This window comes from Macaca fascicularis, chromosome 4 (genome assembly GCF_037993035.2).
Source record: "Macaca fascicularis isolate 582-1 chromosome 4, T2T-MFA8v1.1".
NCBI lineage: Eukaryota > Metazoa > Chordata > Mammalia > Primates > Cercopithecidae > Macaca > Macaca fascicularis.
In genome coordinates, this window is record NC_088378.1 from 54550685 (window position 1) to 54566987 (window position 16303).

A 16303-nucleotide genomic window follows, 5' to 3' on the forward strand; every position below is an offset into this window, starting at 1 on the left:
ATTAACACCACCACTGACATATAGTCAGCTGAAGCCGTGACTCCCGGGCAGAAGGGAGATATGGCTTTTTTGTGTGTAAATGTAAATAGACTAATAACCTCTGGGAAAAAAAAAAGAGGCCTGATGAGAATAGTGATATTGGTTAATCACATCCTCATTTTACTTTATGCTAAGCTGACAGATTCGCTCTTCTGTATAGGACAGAAGAGATGTTTCTGGTTTCTCCACAGTTATCTAAGGATTTCTGATGCCCATCTTGACTTGCCATAGATGATACTGATCTAACACACAGCTTCAAAGACATCTTAAAATAATTACTGAAATCAGAATGATGAAAGAGACTGTTCTGTTTTTAAAAGAAGTCTATAAAAATAGATTATATACTAATTATATATTTTATAATACACAATGTGAAAGTATTTTATGTATATAGCATTAATATTACTTTTAGATCTTAAAAAATAAAGCATATAAGTACGCTTTACAAATACAAATGAAATTAATTATATTATAAATCCTACTTCAGTGTTTTAACAAATGATTTGGCTTCTGGGATAGTATTTTTAATACAGATTGTAATGAATAATCAGAATATATTGCTGTTTATTAATGATTCCTAGTTCTTATATATCTTTATGTGTTTTCAAATGTTGCTACCTATAACATTATGCATTTTCTTTTTTAGCATCCATGTAGCAGACAGGAGAGAACTGGGGGAGTTCACGGTTATTCATGCGCTCACAGGGTGGTTACCAGAAGTCATTTCTCTTCAGTACGTTTGACTATTAAATTGCTCATATCTAATTTTTTCTTTCTTCCCAAGATTTCTTTAAAATATTCCTAGTCTTTAAGAAAATTTCAAGAAAGGTCATATTTTGCAAAATTTGGGGAAAAATATCATTTTATAGTATTACATAAAGTTCCTTGGGAATTTCAGGGTAAATTCTATTTCCTTATGTAGGAGAAGAATGACCCCCATAGGTTCTTTGTTGGAACTGACTCTTGTAACAGAAGACACATTAACAAGAGAAAAACACACAGCAGCTTATTACCATGTAGATTTCCATGGGAAATATACAACAAAGAGCAGTCAATTTTTACAGAAGTGACAAGACAAAAGAAAATGACTTTGAGGCTCTACAGGTGGCAACCTGTGGGAAGGCAAATAAATGATAGATAAAGGCTAGTTAAGAAAGCTTGTTCATGTACATCCCTCTGGTACAATTTTCAGGCCAGTAAGGGTCCAAAGCTGTCTTCAGTGGTTAACATCTGTTCTCTCTGGTACAAGGCAATGAGGGGCAGGATGCCTCTCAGTTTTTGTAAATCTATGTCTTGCTTTTAGGCAAATTGAGGGAAAACAGAGTTTCTGTGTATCTGTTTCTTCATAATTCCTGTAGCTCAGCAATCCTTCATATTTTGGGGTGGCATGTGCAGGTCTCCCACACTTATATATATATACTATGAATTTAATCTTTAAATATCTGATGTACAAATATTAAAACAATGGTAATTATTTATTATAGTAAAACATTTGCAAACTTCCCTTTATACTTATAAACCTTTCACACTTACTTCAATATAGAAACATAAAAGCAACTTTTAATTGGCCACATCTATATGGAAATAATCATAAGAAGACAGCTATTATGCATCAAGTAATTTAGTATATTACTTCTCATTTAAAAATCACAGTCCTGAAAGGATAGTCTCCTTTAATCATCCACATGACCCCATCAACTAGGTGTGCATCATTTCAGATGAGGAAACTAAAGCTCAGAGAGGTTGAATTCCCCCAAACTAGGAACATGTAAGTCTTGCTGGTCCAAAGCCCACAGTCTTTCTTTCATATGATTCTAGATATATAGAAATTGCTTCTTTATGTCCAAAAATAGCTATTAGGTAAAGAATAGAATAGAGACATTGTTCAATTTAATGCTGACTTATAATTTCACAATAGTTTTATTTAATACATAAGGAATATAGATGTACTATTTTATCATTTTACCATTGATAGTTGGAAAATAATCAAGATAAGGTGCATAGAAAAGAATTATAACAATAGATTTGAATATACCATTAATTCAGATACTGACTTTTACAAGATGATTAAATCCACAGTACAGTTATCAACCTGGACCATCTCTGATCTTTGACTGGTAATAGGAAGCTGCAATTGCCCAGGGTCAATAGAGATTGGAGGAGATTGAAGACAGGCCCTAGTAACTTGGATTCTGCCATCTTAACCATATTTCCAGCAGGATAAACTAGGGGTTGCTTTGTTCAAATAAAAGTATTTTCAGGGGGAAAAAAAAAAACAAAAAACGGGAGAGTAGGAACTGATCTTGTTTTTATCTTAGGAATGGCCAAGATAGCACTCTTCTTTATCTTCTTTTGGAAAACCTTTTCCTAATATCTAAATGACTTCCTGACACAATGTGGACAATGTTAGTGAGAGAAATAGAGAGAGAATGAGATTTTAAAAGTATGGAGCTCTCTAAATTTTTATACTGAGTGTTGATGGAATGCTTACAGTTTTTCCTGTGGAAGTGCAATTTTCTCTGTGCAATAGTTAGTAGAGACGCCAGAGACATGAAATCATCAGAATTCTACCAGAGGATGATAAAGAAATAAGATATCAGAATAATTCACGCCTAGAAAATTCATAAAATTTTACCTCTGAAAATCAAAACAGAGTATCTTCTAATTTTCCATGTAATAATAGAAGCAGAGTCAATGACATGTCTGAGTGGGAATTAGAAATCCAACCACTTCAAAGGACTCTTTTTGGCATGTGTCTCTGATGCATGGTCTGTCTGTGAACATAGCACTCTGCTGCCCTGTCTTTAAGCCTAATGGTCCAAGAAGTTATATGGTCTCATTCCGTGGTGTTTGAATAGGTCTTTTTCATAGTATAGTATATTTTATGTGGTAGATGGGAAATACAACCTAGATTTTGGATTCAGAAAAGTCTGTTTCTACCCTGACTCAATTATTTGCTGGTTGTGTGATGCCATACAACTTAACAACCTCTTAAACATCAGTTAAGACTCTATAACCTATGTTCCAGAGCTGTCATGGGATCAAATGAAAAAAAAATAAAATGTGCTAAAGGCCACTCTGCTGGGTAGTGGGGATCCAGGGATGAATAGGAGGCAGTTCAGGGAGTTGAGCAGATCAGAGATGCACAGGGAAACAAATTATTATTTTCCAGCCATCAGTTCATTTCTCTTATTTTCCTCAGAAAAAAATCTAAATAAATGAGTGGTTTGTACACACTGTCTTCATCTCCTCAACTCCCCATTTCTTCTCATCTGAGTCTTTGACCTTCCCTCTCCACCACACCAGTGAAATGGCTCTTCTTAAGGTCAACGAAGTCCTTAACATTGTCAAATCCAGTGGTCACCTCTCCTGCCTCATTTGCTTGCATCCCAGTATGTGATCCTCTTAAACAAGTTATTTCCTTTTGCAACACTTGCTTCCCTTGGCTTCCACAGCAACACACTCTCTGAGTTTTTCTCCTTCTTATTTTCTGCTCTTTCTCAGCCTTCTTGGATAGTTCCTCACCCAACGTACAGCTGCTAAGTGATGGTATGTAGCAGGGCTCCTGTCCTGTAACTTTAAATAACAAACTGTTTGACAATGACTTTCAAGTTTATGCCTGGTCAACATTGCCTGTGGTTATCTACAACTGCCTAAGTTACATAGCTATGAGGATTTTCAAAAGTGTATCTTAAACTCAGAATATCCAGAAGGGAACACTTGATTCTCAACCTCCCAAACTGTACCTTCCCTAGAATGCATCATCTCAATGAATTTCACTACCATCCACATATTTATTCAAGCTAAAGAAAAAAACTAGAGGTCATCCTTCAATGCTCATTTTTCTTACCTCTCACATATAATCTCTCACTAAGCTCTGTCAATAGTACATTCTCTACTTACTCTGAACCAATTTGTTTCTCTACATCTCCATTATTAGACTTATAACTGGTCTCTTAGGGTGTATTTTACCCTCCTCTAGTTAAGTTGGTAATCAGAATAATTTTCTAAAGTGTAAATCAGATCATGTCATTCTCCTTGCTTAAAACCTTTCAGTGTTTAACTGTTACACTTGAATGAAGTTCTACAGTCTTGACCATGATCCTCAGAGATCTGCACTGTCTGATTCACACAGTCTCTGACCACATCAATGTCTTGGCAACCGTTTACTGGTCACCCAAGTCTTTTTTCTGTTTCCAAAATATATGAAACTCACTCTACCTTGCGGTTCTTTCATAGGCTGCTCTTATTTATTTTTTTTTCTGCCTGGAATGATCTTTCATCAGATTATTCACTTAGCTGGGTATGTCACATTTGGGTCCCACCAAGCTTAACCATCAACTCCTTAGACAGGCCTAGTTGAGCATCCAGTGTAAGTTATTCCTTCCCCAAGTTATGCCACATCTCAGCTTCCCTTATTTCATTTTCCTCATGGAAGTTATCACTGCTGTTATTCTCTCTCTCTCTCTCTCTCTCTCTCTCTCTCTCTCTCTCTCTCTCTCTGTTGTATCCATCCATTGGATGTAAAATTGTTCATAAGAACAGGGACCCTCTTTTGTTTTGCTCAATGTATTGCCTTCTGTGTAATTCCTGCAGGAGGTAATACTTGAATTGATCTCAAAGGATTAGTTAAAATGAATGAAGCTGATTGAGGCGGGAAATCCAACTCACCGAAGAAAAAATATCAAGGAAATAGAAGAATATAGGGTGTAGTCCCAGAAAAACACATGGTTCTGCATAACTGAATTTCATGCTATGGAATTCTAGAGGAGGAATGGGGTGTGGGACAGGAAAGGTGGATAAGAGCCGGATAGATAGAGAGGCCTTTTATACTATGCTGAGACATTTTTACAAACTCCTTAAAATGATCAGATGTCATTAAGGGATTGTAGACAGGAGGATGACTTTATCAGACTCATGATTTTGAAAGATTGCTCAGAGCCTTAGGACAGCAAATGGCAGGAGTGGAGCAGCGACACTGGCTTGTGCAGTATTCTTGTGGGGGTCTTCTGAGGGCTTCTCCCGAGGAAGTGGTGATGAGAATGGAGAAAAGGTGATCCACTGCACTGAGAAAAGGTAGAATCCAACTGACATTGTGTTTTATTTGAAGGAGATTTTAAAGAGAGAGTCTTGTTCATTCTCAATTTTCTGCTTTGAGTACCAAGTAGAAGGTGATGCAGGGCATTTTTGTTTACTTTCTTATTTTTTTATTATTTGTTTGGGACAAATACCAATTAGGTGGTTGTATGTGTGAGTCTGGATATCAGGAGAGAGGTTTGAGCTGGAACTAATGATTTAGAGGTTACACACATTTATGGATAAACTCAAAATATGAGGAAATATTATGTAAAATGGCAAGAACACCAAGAGGAGAGCCATGGGAGAAGAATTAAATTGTCAACAGAGAGCAGAAGAAAGGAAGTATTCAAAGGAGTCTGCAAGGAATTTCTTTAACAACAGAAAGAAAACCAGGAAAGAGGGATGTTATGGAAGCCTCAGGGAAGAGTTAAAAGAGGAGCAAGAAACAACAGTCACATTCCACAGAGAAGCCTAGTGAGATAAGGACCACTGCATAAGTGATCATGCATGTGTCTGCCACTTAATAGATGCTCAAGGACATGTTCTTTCCCTGTCGTGGTTGTTAACATGATGAGCTTCCCTGCCAGGGTGAGTGATCCCTGAGATAACACCGTGGTTTTGGTAGCTTTGATTCAGCAAAGCCCAGCACACAGTAGGCACTCAATGAAAACTCGTTGAATGTCTAATATATAATGCTGTTCTTTTAACCAAAAATCTGAGTAACAATTGAAATTATTCATTAAATAGCAAGTTGATTTTGCTGTCAGTACTTTCTTGCGAAGTTCAAGGAAGAAAAAAAACACATCGTTTGGAAATTAATGTTGATATCTTTTCTCGTAGCCCGGGCTACAAGGACAAAGTTTGGGAGCTCCTGAAGGAAATATTGCCTGAGTTTAAGCTGTCAGATGAGGCCAGCTCTGAAAGCAAACTAGCAGTGTTAGATTCTAAATTAAAAGAACCAGGGAAAGAAGGGAAGGAGGGAAAAGAAATAAAGGATGGAAAGGAAATAAAAGACGTGAAGGAATTCAAACCTGAAAGTTCTTTGACAACACTAAAGGCTTCTGAGAAAAGCGACAAAGTTCCAAAGGGTAAGATATTTTACATCAAAATGTGATTCAATATGGACATTACGTATAAATGTCTTACAATCGTATTTAATGTGTTGCTAGAAATAGTGGTTTTGAGCCACACCCTAAGAGAGGGTTCTTGATCTCACACAGTAAGGAATTCAAGACAAGTCACCGAGTAGAGTAAGAAGAGATAGTTTATTGAAATCTCCTCAGTTACAGAGTAGGGCATCCTCAGCAAGCAAAGAAATGTGCTCTCTTTTCTTTCTTTCTTTCTTTCTTTCTTTCTTTCTTTCTTTCTTTCTTTCTTTCTTTCTTTCTTACTTTCTTTCTTTCTTTCTTTCTTTCTTTCTTTCTTTCTTTCTTTCTTTCTTTTCTTTTCTTTTCTTTCTTTCTCTCTCCTTCCTGCCTTCCTTCCTTCCTTCCTTCGATGTAGTTTCACTTTTGTTGCCCAGGCTGGAGTCTCGGCTTACTGTAACCTTCGTCTCCCAGGATCAAGCAATTCTCCTGTCTCAGTCTCCCAGGTAGCTGGGATTACAGGCACACGCCACCACACTTGGCTCATTTTTGTGTTTTTAGTAGAGATGGGATTTCACCATGTTGGCCAGGCTGGTCTTGAACTCCTGACCTCAGGTGATCCACCCGCCTCAGCCTCCCAAAGTGTTGGGATTACAGGTGTGAGCCACTGCACCCAGCCCAGTTTTTCTTATCTAAGAATCTTATCTATGTAAAAGCCAAGCTAAGCTAAGCTGTCCTGACAGCATGACAAAATGTAGTATTCTATTGATTTAAAGAAAGTTAAACTTGACATTTTAGTGCATTAAGTACATCAAAGCATAACAATAATTATCTTGAAAGCATACATTGTTATGGGCATTGGGACATATGGACATATTGCTATGGGTATTGGCACATCTGGACATTCTGCTGTTGTAGGAGTGTGTCCCTTGCAGGTATCGTTAGGCTGTATCTTCAGCTATAAACATGTAACGACTGTGGGTCATGACTGGCACGAAATGTGTCTTGTTAGTCTTAAGATGGAGGTGAACTTAAGTTGGGGTTTCTCAGGGCCTCTGAGGCTCCTGCTTCCCTAAGAAATACATCTTTGTTGTCGTTATCCTTTCTTATGTTTTGTGACAACTGCCATGTAATTAAGATCTTTCTTTTCTAGGACTTTAGGACTTATAACGGTGTTTACTGTATGCTAATTATTATTCCACATTTTGCTTTCTTTGAAAATCTAAGGCAATTCTCTACTTTGATGCTGCTAGATTAATATTAATTTAGGAAGATACATTAAGCTCTGAATTTCCATTAAACACATATTTATCCTATTTAAAAAGTAAAAAGTGGCAGAACTTGACAATGATGCCTGGTAGAACTCCGAGCTGCAAAGCAGGGTAGATGGTGGTACCGTTTAGGAGAGATCACAGAATGATTTCGAATATATTGAAATTGAGGTGCCTTTAAGACAACCTAGTTGATTTTTCATGTCAAGACTCCTAGGCTGGTGATATACCCTTGGTCATTGACAAATGCATGCAAAATTAAACCAAGAATGATATTTCCCAAGGAGACAGTATAGAGTGAGCAGATGAGGGAGGCTGAGACTGAGTCCTGAAGAAGCAGAACATCTAAGAGGTTGATATAAAATGACGAGTTGCTGAATGAAGAGTAAGGACCGGCCAGAGGAGCAGCGACAACATCAGCAGAGCATTTTGGCATCGGGGCCAAAGGAAAAAGTTCCTTTGGAAAAAGTCCTTGGAAAAAGTTCCAAGAACCAGAGATTGTATTAAATATGGTGGGAAGATGAACTATGATGAAAATTTAAATTTCTCAATTATATTTTGTGATATAGAGGTCATTGCGCACTTGTGAGTGATGGGAGTAGAAGAGACATTGGAGGGGAGTAAGAAGGAAGTGGGAAGTAAAATAATGTATAAACAACATTGTGTGAAGCTTGGCCTTGAGGAACAGGAAATTGCAAAGTGGAAACTGATAGGGAAGAATGTGGGATGCAGACGAATATGTATTTGTGAATCTCGTGAAGGAGAATTGAGTTTTTTAAAGTCATGACTGAGAAGATCCCACTGAGATGATTGCAATAGTATACATTTTCTGAGAAGAAGGAACAAGTTCCACACCACAGCTCCAGGGGGATTGGGCCAACCCAGGGAGAGCAATGGCTCCTCCGTTCTCATAGGTGGACACAGGTCATGGGGGAGTGGATACAGGTGTAGGTGGGTAAACAGGTTTGGTAGGAGAAGATGAGGACTTCAGACCAAAGACTTCTACTTTTTGTTTATATACAACCTAGTTATGAGCTGAAAGTGAGGTGGAGGTGGAAGATGTAGATTCTCACAGAGATTTAAAATAGATGTGGCAAAGTTTGCAGAACGACAGGAGGATTACTTCCAGTGGGACTCAGCTGCCAAGTTTATTCAGAGTGGGGTTTTGCCAGATGGGTGGGATGAAATGACAGAGGAGCAATCCTTATTTAGGGTATTGGCAAAAACACAATTCGGTGAGCACTGTTGTATACTATCCAAATTTCTATGTGAGACAGTTTGATTTTCTTCTATTTATAATTTTTATTATGTATTATTTTTAAGTCACAAATTCTGAATAGAAGTTTGAAAGCTCTTAAAGTCCTATTGGAAAATTATACATGCACTCAAATATTGCTTCCTAAAATCAGTTTTATTGAATTAAGGTAATATATATAGAAAATTCACCAATAAAATTCTGATAATAAACTTTTAAGAACCTAAATTTCCTGGTTAAATGTTTTATCCTATGGTTGAAGTTATAGTTATCTTTACTTTTATATCTAATTTAAGTGTTAAATCTACTGAAAAAGCTAAGATATGGGCCAGGCATGGTTGCTCACGCCTGTATTCCCAGCACTTTGAGAGGCTGATGCTGGCAGATCACTTGAGCCCAGGAGTTCAAGACCAGTCTGTACAACATGGTGAAACCCTGTGTCTATAAAAAAAGAAACTAAAAAGAAAATAAAAAGAAAAATTAGCAAGGTGTGGTAGTGTGCACCTATAGTCCCAGCTATTCAGGAGGCTGAGGTGGGAGAATTGCTCCAGCCTGGGAGGCCAATGCTGCAGTGAGCTGAGACTGTGCCACTGCACTCCAGCCTGGGCAGCAGAGTGAAAGCCTGTCAAAAAGAAAGAAAAAAAACTAAGATATGAAACATGTCTGTTTTGGATATTCAGAAACATTATAAATAATGAGCACCCTGACCAATGATGATTACAAACTCAGCAGATGATGCATAGAATGAAATGACAGAAATCGGAGGGGCGGAGCAAGACGGCCAAATAGGAACAGCTCCAGTCTCCAGCTCCAGCGCGAGTGACACAGAAGACAGGTGATTTCTGCATTTTCAACTGAGGTACTGGGTTCAACTCACTAGGGAGTGCTGGACAATCGGTGCTGGTCAGCTGCTGCAGCCCAACCAGTGAGAGCTGAAGCAGGGCGAGGCATTGCCTCACCTGGGAAGCGCAAGGGGGAAGGGAATCCCTTTTCCTAGCCAGGGGAACTGAGACACACAACACCTGGAAAATCGGGTAACTCCCACCCCAATACTGCGCTTTACCAAGGGTCTTAGCAAACGGGCACACCAGGAGATTATATCCCACACCTGGCCGGGAGGGTCCCACGCCCACGGAGCCTCCCTCATTGCTAGCACAACACTCTGCGATCTAACGCAAGGCAGCAGCGAAGCTGGGGGAGGGGTGCCTGCCATTGCTGAGGCTTAAGTAGGTAAACAAATCGGCTGGGAAGCTTGAACAGGGTGGAGCTCACAGAAGCTCAAGGAGGCCTGCCTGTCTCTGTAGACTCCACCTCTGGGGACAGGGCACAGCTAAACAACAACAACTACAAAAAAAAGCAGACGCAACCTCTGCAGAAACCTCTGCAGACGCGAACGACTCTGTCTGACAGCTTTGAAGAGAGCAGTGGATCTCCCAACATGGAGGTTGAGATCTGAGAATGGACAGACTGCCTGCTCAAGTGGGTCCCTGACGCCTGAGTAGCCTAATTGGGAGATGTCCCCCCCTAGGGGCAGACTGACACCCCACACCTCACACGGTGGAGTACACCCCTGAGAGGAAGCTTCCAAAGCAAGAATCAGACAGGTACACTCGCTGTTCAGCAATATTCTATCTTCTGCAGCCTCTGCTGCTGATACCCAGGCAAACAGGGTCTGGAGTGGACCTCAAGCAATCTCCAACAGACCTACAGCTGAGGGTCCTGACTGTTAGAAGGAAAACTAACAAACAGAAAGGACACCCACGCCAAAATCCCATCAGTACATCACCATCATCAAAGACCAGAGGCAGATAAAACCACAAAGATGGGGAAAAAGCAGGGCAGAAAAGCTGGAAATTCAAAAAATAAGAGCGCATCTCCCCCGGCAAAGGAACGCAGCTCATTGCCAGCAATGGATCAAAGCTGGATGGAGAATGACTTTGACGAGATGAGAGAAGAAGGCTTCAGTCCATCAAACTTCTCAGAGCTAAAAGAGGAATTATGTACCCAGTGCAAAGAAACTAAAAATCTTGAAAAAAGAGTGGAAGAAATGATAACTAGAATAATTAATGCAGAGAAGGCCATAAACGAACTGACAGAGATGAAAATCATGACACGAGAAATACGTGACAAATGCACAAGCTTCAGTAACTGACTCAATCAACTGGAAGAAAGAGTATCAGCAATTGAGGATCAAATGAATGAAATGAAGTGAGAAGAGAAATCTAAAGCAAAAAGAAGAAAAAGAAATGAACAAAGCCTGCAAGAAGTATGGGATTATGTAAAAAGACCAAATCTACATCTGACTGGGGTGCCTGAAAGTGAGGGGGAAAATGGAACCAAGTTGGAAAACACTCTTCAGGATATCATCCAGGAGAACTTCCACAACCTAGTAGGGCAGGCCAACATTCAAATCCAGGAAATACAGAGAACGCCACAAAGATACTCCTCGAGAAGAGCAACTCCAAGACACATAATTGCCAGATTCACCAAAGTTGAAATGAAGGAAAAAATCTTAAGGGCAGCCAGAGAGAAAGGTTGGGTTACTCACAAAGGGAAGCCCATCAGACTAACAGCAGATCTCTCGGCAGAAACTCTACAAGCCAGAAGAGAGTGGGGGCCAATATTCAACATTCTTAAAGAAAAGAATTTTAAGCCCAGAATTTCATATCCAGCCAAACTAAGTTTCATAAGTGAAGGAAAAATAAAATCCTTTACAGATAAGCAAATTCTTAGAGATTTTGTCACCACTAGGCCTGCCTTACAAGAGACCCAGAATGAAGCACTAAACTTGGAAAGGAACAACTGGTACCAGCCACTGCAAAAACATGCCAAAATGTAAAGACCATTGATGCTAGGAAGAAACTGCATCAACTAACGAGCAAAATAACCAGTTAATATAATAATGGCAGGATCAAGTTCACACATAACAATATTAACCTTAAATGTAAATGGACTAAATGGTCCAATTAAAAGACACAGACTGGCAAACTGGATAAAGAGTCAAGACTCAACAGTCTGCTGTATTCAGGAGACCCATCTCACATGCAGAGACATACATAGGCTCAAAATAAAGAGATGGAGGAAGATCTACCAAGCAAATGGAGAACAAAAAAAAGCAGGGGTTGCAATACTAGTCTCTGATAAAACAGACTTTAAACCATCAAAGATCAAAAGAGACAAGGCCATTACATAATGGTAAAGGGATCAATTCAGCAGGGAGCGCTAACTATCCTAAATATATATGCACCCAATACAGGAGCACCCAGATTCATAAAACAAGTCCTTAGAGACTTACAAAGAGACTTAGACTCCCATACAATAATAATGGGAGACTTCAACACCCCACTGTCAACATTAGACAGAACAATGAGACAGATAGTTAACAAGGATATCCAGGAATTGAACTCATCTCTGCAGCAAGCAGACCTAATAGACATCTACAGAACTCTCCACCCCAAATCAACAGAATATACATTATTCTCAGCACCACATCACACTTATTCCAAAATTGACCACATAATTGGAAGTAAAGCACTCCTCAGCAAATGTACAAGAACAGAAATTGTAAGAAACTGTCTCTCAGACCACAGTGCAATCAAACTAGAACTCAGGTCTAAGAAACTCAATCAAAACCGCTCAACTACATGGAAACTGAATAACCTGCTCCTGAATGACTACTGGGTACATAACGAAATGAAGGCAGAAATAATGATGTTCTTTGAAACCAATAAGAACAAAGATACAACATACCAGAATCTCTGGGACATATTTAAAGCAGTGTGTAGAGGGAAATTTATAGCACTAAATGCCCACAAGAGAAAGCTGGAAAGATCTAAAATTGACACTCTAACATCACAATTAAAAGAACTAGAGAAGCAAGAACAAACACATTCAAAAGCTAGCAGAAGGCAAGAAATAACTAAGATCAGAGCAGAATTGAAGAAGTAGAGACACAAAAAACCCTCCAAAAAATCAATGAATCCAGGAGTTGGTTTTTTGAACAGATCCACAAAATTGATAGACCACTAGCAAGACTAATAAAGAAGAAAAGAGAGAAGAATCAAACAGATGCAATAAAAAATGATAAAGGGGATATCACCACCGACCCCACAGAAATACAAACTACCATCAGAGAATGCTATAAACACCTCTACACAAATAAACTGGAAAATCTAGAAGAAATGGATAATTTCCTGGACACTTACACTCTCCCAAGACTAAACCAGGAAGAAGTTGAATCCCTGAATAGACCAATAGCAGGCTCTGAAATTGAGGCAATAATTAATAGCCAGGCCAACCAACCAAAAAAAGTCCAGGACCAGATGGATTCACAGCTGAATTCTACCAGAGGTACAAGGAGGAGTTGGTACCATTCCTTCTGAAACTATTCCAATCAATAGAAAAAGAGGGAATCCTCCCTAACTCATTTTATGAGGCCAACATCATCCTGATACCAAAGCCTGGCAGAGACACAACAAAAAAAGAGAATTTTAGACCAATATTTCTGATGAACATCGATGCAAAAATCCTCAATAAAATACTGGCAAACCGGATCCAGCAGCACATCAAAAAGCTTATCCACCATGATCAAGTGGGCTTCATCCCAGGGATGCAAGGCTGGTTCAACATACGCAAATCAATAAACGTAATCCAGCATATAAACAGAACCAAAGACAAAAACCACATGATTATCTCAATAGATGCAGAAAAGGCTTTTGACAAAATTCAACAGCCCTTCATGCTAAAAACGCTCAATAAATTCGGTATTGATGGAACGTATCTCAAAATCATAAGAGCTATTTATGACAAACCCACAGCCAATATCATACCGAATGGGCAAAAACTGGAAAAATTCCCTTTGAAAACTGGCACAAGACAGGGATGCCCTCTCTCACCACTCCTTTTCAACATAGTGTTGGAAGTTCTGGCTAGGGCAATCAGGCAAGAGAAAGAAATAGAGGGCATTCAGTTAGGAAAAGAAGAAGTCAAATTGTCCCTGTTTGCAGACGACATGATTGTATATTTAGAAAACCCCATTGTCTCAGCCCAAAATCTCCTTAAGCTGATAAGAAACTTCGGCAAAGTCTAAGGATACAAAATTAATGTGCAAAAATCACAAGCATTCGTATACACCAGTAACAGACAAACAGAGAGCCAAATCATGAATGAACTTCCATTCACAATTGCTTCAAAAAGAATAAAATACCTAGGAATCCAAGTAACAAGGGATGTAAAGGACCTCTTCAAGGAGAACTACAAACCACTGCTCAGTGAAATAAAAGAGGACACAAACAAATGGAAGAACATTCCATGTTCATGGATAGGAAGAATCAATATCGTGAAAATGGCCATACTGCCCAAGGTAATTTATGGATTCAATGCCATCCCCATCAAGCTACCAATGAGTTTCTTCACAGAATTGGAAAAAACTGCTTTAAAGTTCATATGGAACCAAAAAAGAGCCCGCATTGCCAAGACAATCGTAAGTCAAAAGAACAAAGCTGGAGGCATCACGCTACCTGACTTCAAACTATACTACAAGGCTACAGTAACCAAAACAGCATGGTACTGGTACCAAAACAGACATATAGACCAATGGAACAGAACAGAGTCCTCAGAAATAATACCACACATCTACAGCCATCTGATCTTTGACAAACATGAGAAAAACAAGAAATGGGGAAAGGATTCCCTATTTAATAAATGGTGCTGGGAAAATTGGCTAGCCATAAGTAGAAAGCTGAAACTGGATCCTTTCCTTATGCCTTATACGAAAATTAATTCAAGATGGATTAGAGACTTAAATGTTTGACCTAATACCATAAAAACCCTAGAGGAAAACCTAGGTAATACCATTCAGGACATAGGCATGGGCAAGGACTTCATGTTTAAAACACCAAAAGCAACAGCAACAAAAGCCAAAATTGACAAATGGGATCTAATTAAACTAAAGAGCTTCTGCACAGCAAAAGAAACTACCATCAGAGTGAACAGGCAACTTACAGAATGGGAGAAAATTTTTACAATCTACCCATCTGACAAAGGGCTAATATCCAGAACCTACAAAGAACTCACACAAATTTACAAGCAAAAAACAAACAACCCCATCAAAAAGTGGGCAAAGGATATGAACAGACATTTCTCAAAAGAAGACATTCATACAGCCAACAGACACATGAAAAAATGCTCATCATCACTGGCCATCAGAGAAATGCAAATCAAAACCACAATGAGATACCATCTCACGCCAGCTAGGATAGCAATCATTAAAAAGTCAGGAAACAACAGGTACTGGAGAGGATGTGGAGAAATAGGAACACCTTTACACTACTGGTGGGACTGTAAACTAGTTCAACCATGATGGAAAACAGTATGGCGATTCCTCAAGGATCTAGGACTAGATGTACCATATGACCCAGCCATCCCATTACTGGGTATATACCCAAAGGATTATAAATCATGCTGCTATAAAGACACATGCACACGTATGTTTATTGCGGCACTATTCACAATAGCAAAGACTTGGAATCAACCCAAATGTCCATCAGTGACAGACTGGATTAAGAAAATGTGGCAAATATACACCATGGAATACTATGCAGCCATAAAAAAGGATGAGTTTGTGTCCTTTGTAGGGACATGGATGCAGCTGGAAACCATCATTCTCAGCAAACTATCGCAAGAACAGAAAACCAAACACCGCATGTTCTCACTCATAGGTGGGAACTGAACAATGAGATCACTTGGACTCGGGAAGGGGAACATCACACACCGGGGCCTATCATGAGGAGGGGGGAGGGGGGAGGGATTTCACTGGGAGTTATACCTGATGTAAATGACGAGTTGATGGATGCTGATGAGTTGATGGGTGCAACACACCAACATGGCACAAGTATACATATGTAACAAACCTGCATGTTATGCACATGTACCCTAGAACTTAAAGAATAATAATAATAATAACAATAATAATAAAATAAAAAATAAAATCCTTACCTCTAAAAAAAAAATGAAATGACAGAAATCTATAATTTCTGTCTCTGAATTGAGAGAGATTTGTTAGGGAATTTAAAAAATCTTTGAGAAAAGTATTTTAAGTTGAAGAAGAATATGTTTTATAGATTGAGTATATGAATGAGCATTCAAATGGTGGGAATAGTTCTGGATACAAGAGTTTTATTACCCAAGCCATGTAGGCAATAAGATGCTGGCTTGGGACTTTGGTTGGAGTCTGGGCTCCACAATAAAATATTTTGGAATCACAAAACTGTGTTTCCTGTAAGTGGAGGACCCAAATAAGGAAAATCTGAGAGGGCTCTACATTTAGGACTTAACTTTCAGTACAGGCTTTGTTGTGTTTTGTTTTTATTTTTAAAATGAGAAAATTACCTTAATACCATAATCTTATATGAATAAAATATATTCAAATAATTATCTTCATGAAACAAAATTATATGCAGTAGATAAAAGGCAATGCTGCATTTATTTCATAATATATCCAGTTTTCAAAGTTCTCCCTGGCTTTATTGTGGTGTTTCTAATTAGAGGGATCGTGTTTTAGAGAAATTACGGCT

General features: G+C 38.8%; 1 protein-coding gene and 1 long non-coding RNA gene across 2 annotated transcripts in view; one reads left to right on the top strand and one right to left on the bottom strand.

The window, feature by feature from the left end:
• Positions 1 to 16303, top strand: part of ADGB (androglobin) — a 232929-nt gene that overhangs the window by 70284 nt on the left and 146342 nt on the right. The window contains exons 7-8 of the mRNA XM_005552076.5: positions 686 to 772; positions 5959 to 6206. Of these exons, the coding sequence (XP_005552133.3) occupies positions 686 to 772; positions 5959 to 6206 (335 nt within the window). The remainder of the gene's footprint in view (positions 1 to 685; positions 773 to 5958; positions 6207 to 16303) is intronic.
• LOC123573016 (uncharacterized) overlaps positions 1 to 16303 on the bottom strand; it is a 105936-nt gene that overhangs the window by 64668 nt on the left and 24965 nt on the right. The window lies entirely within an intron of this gene.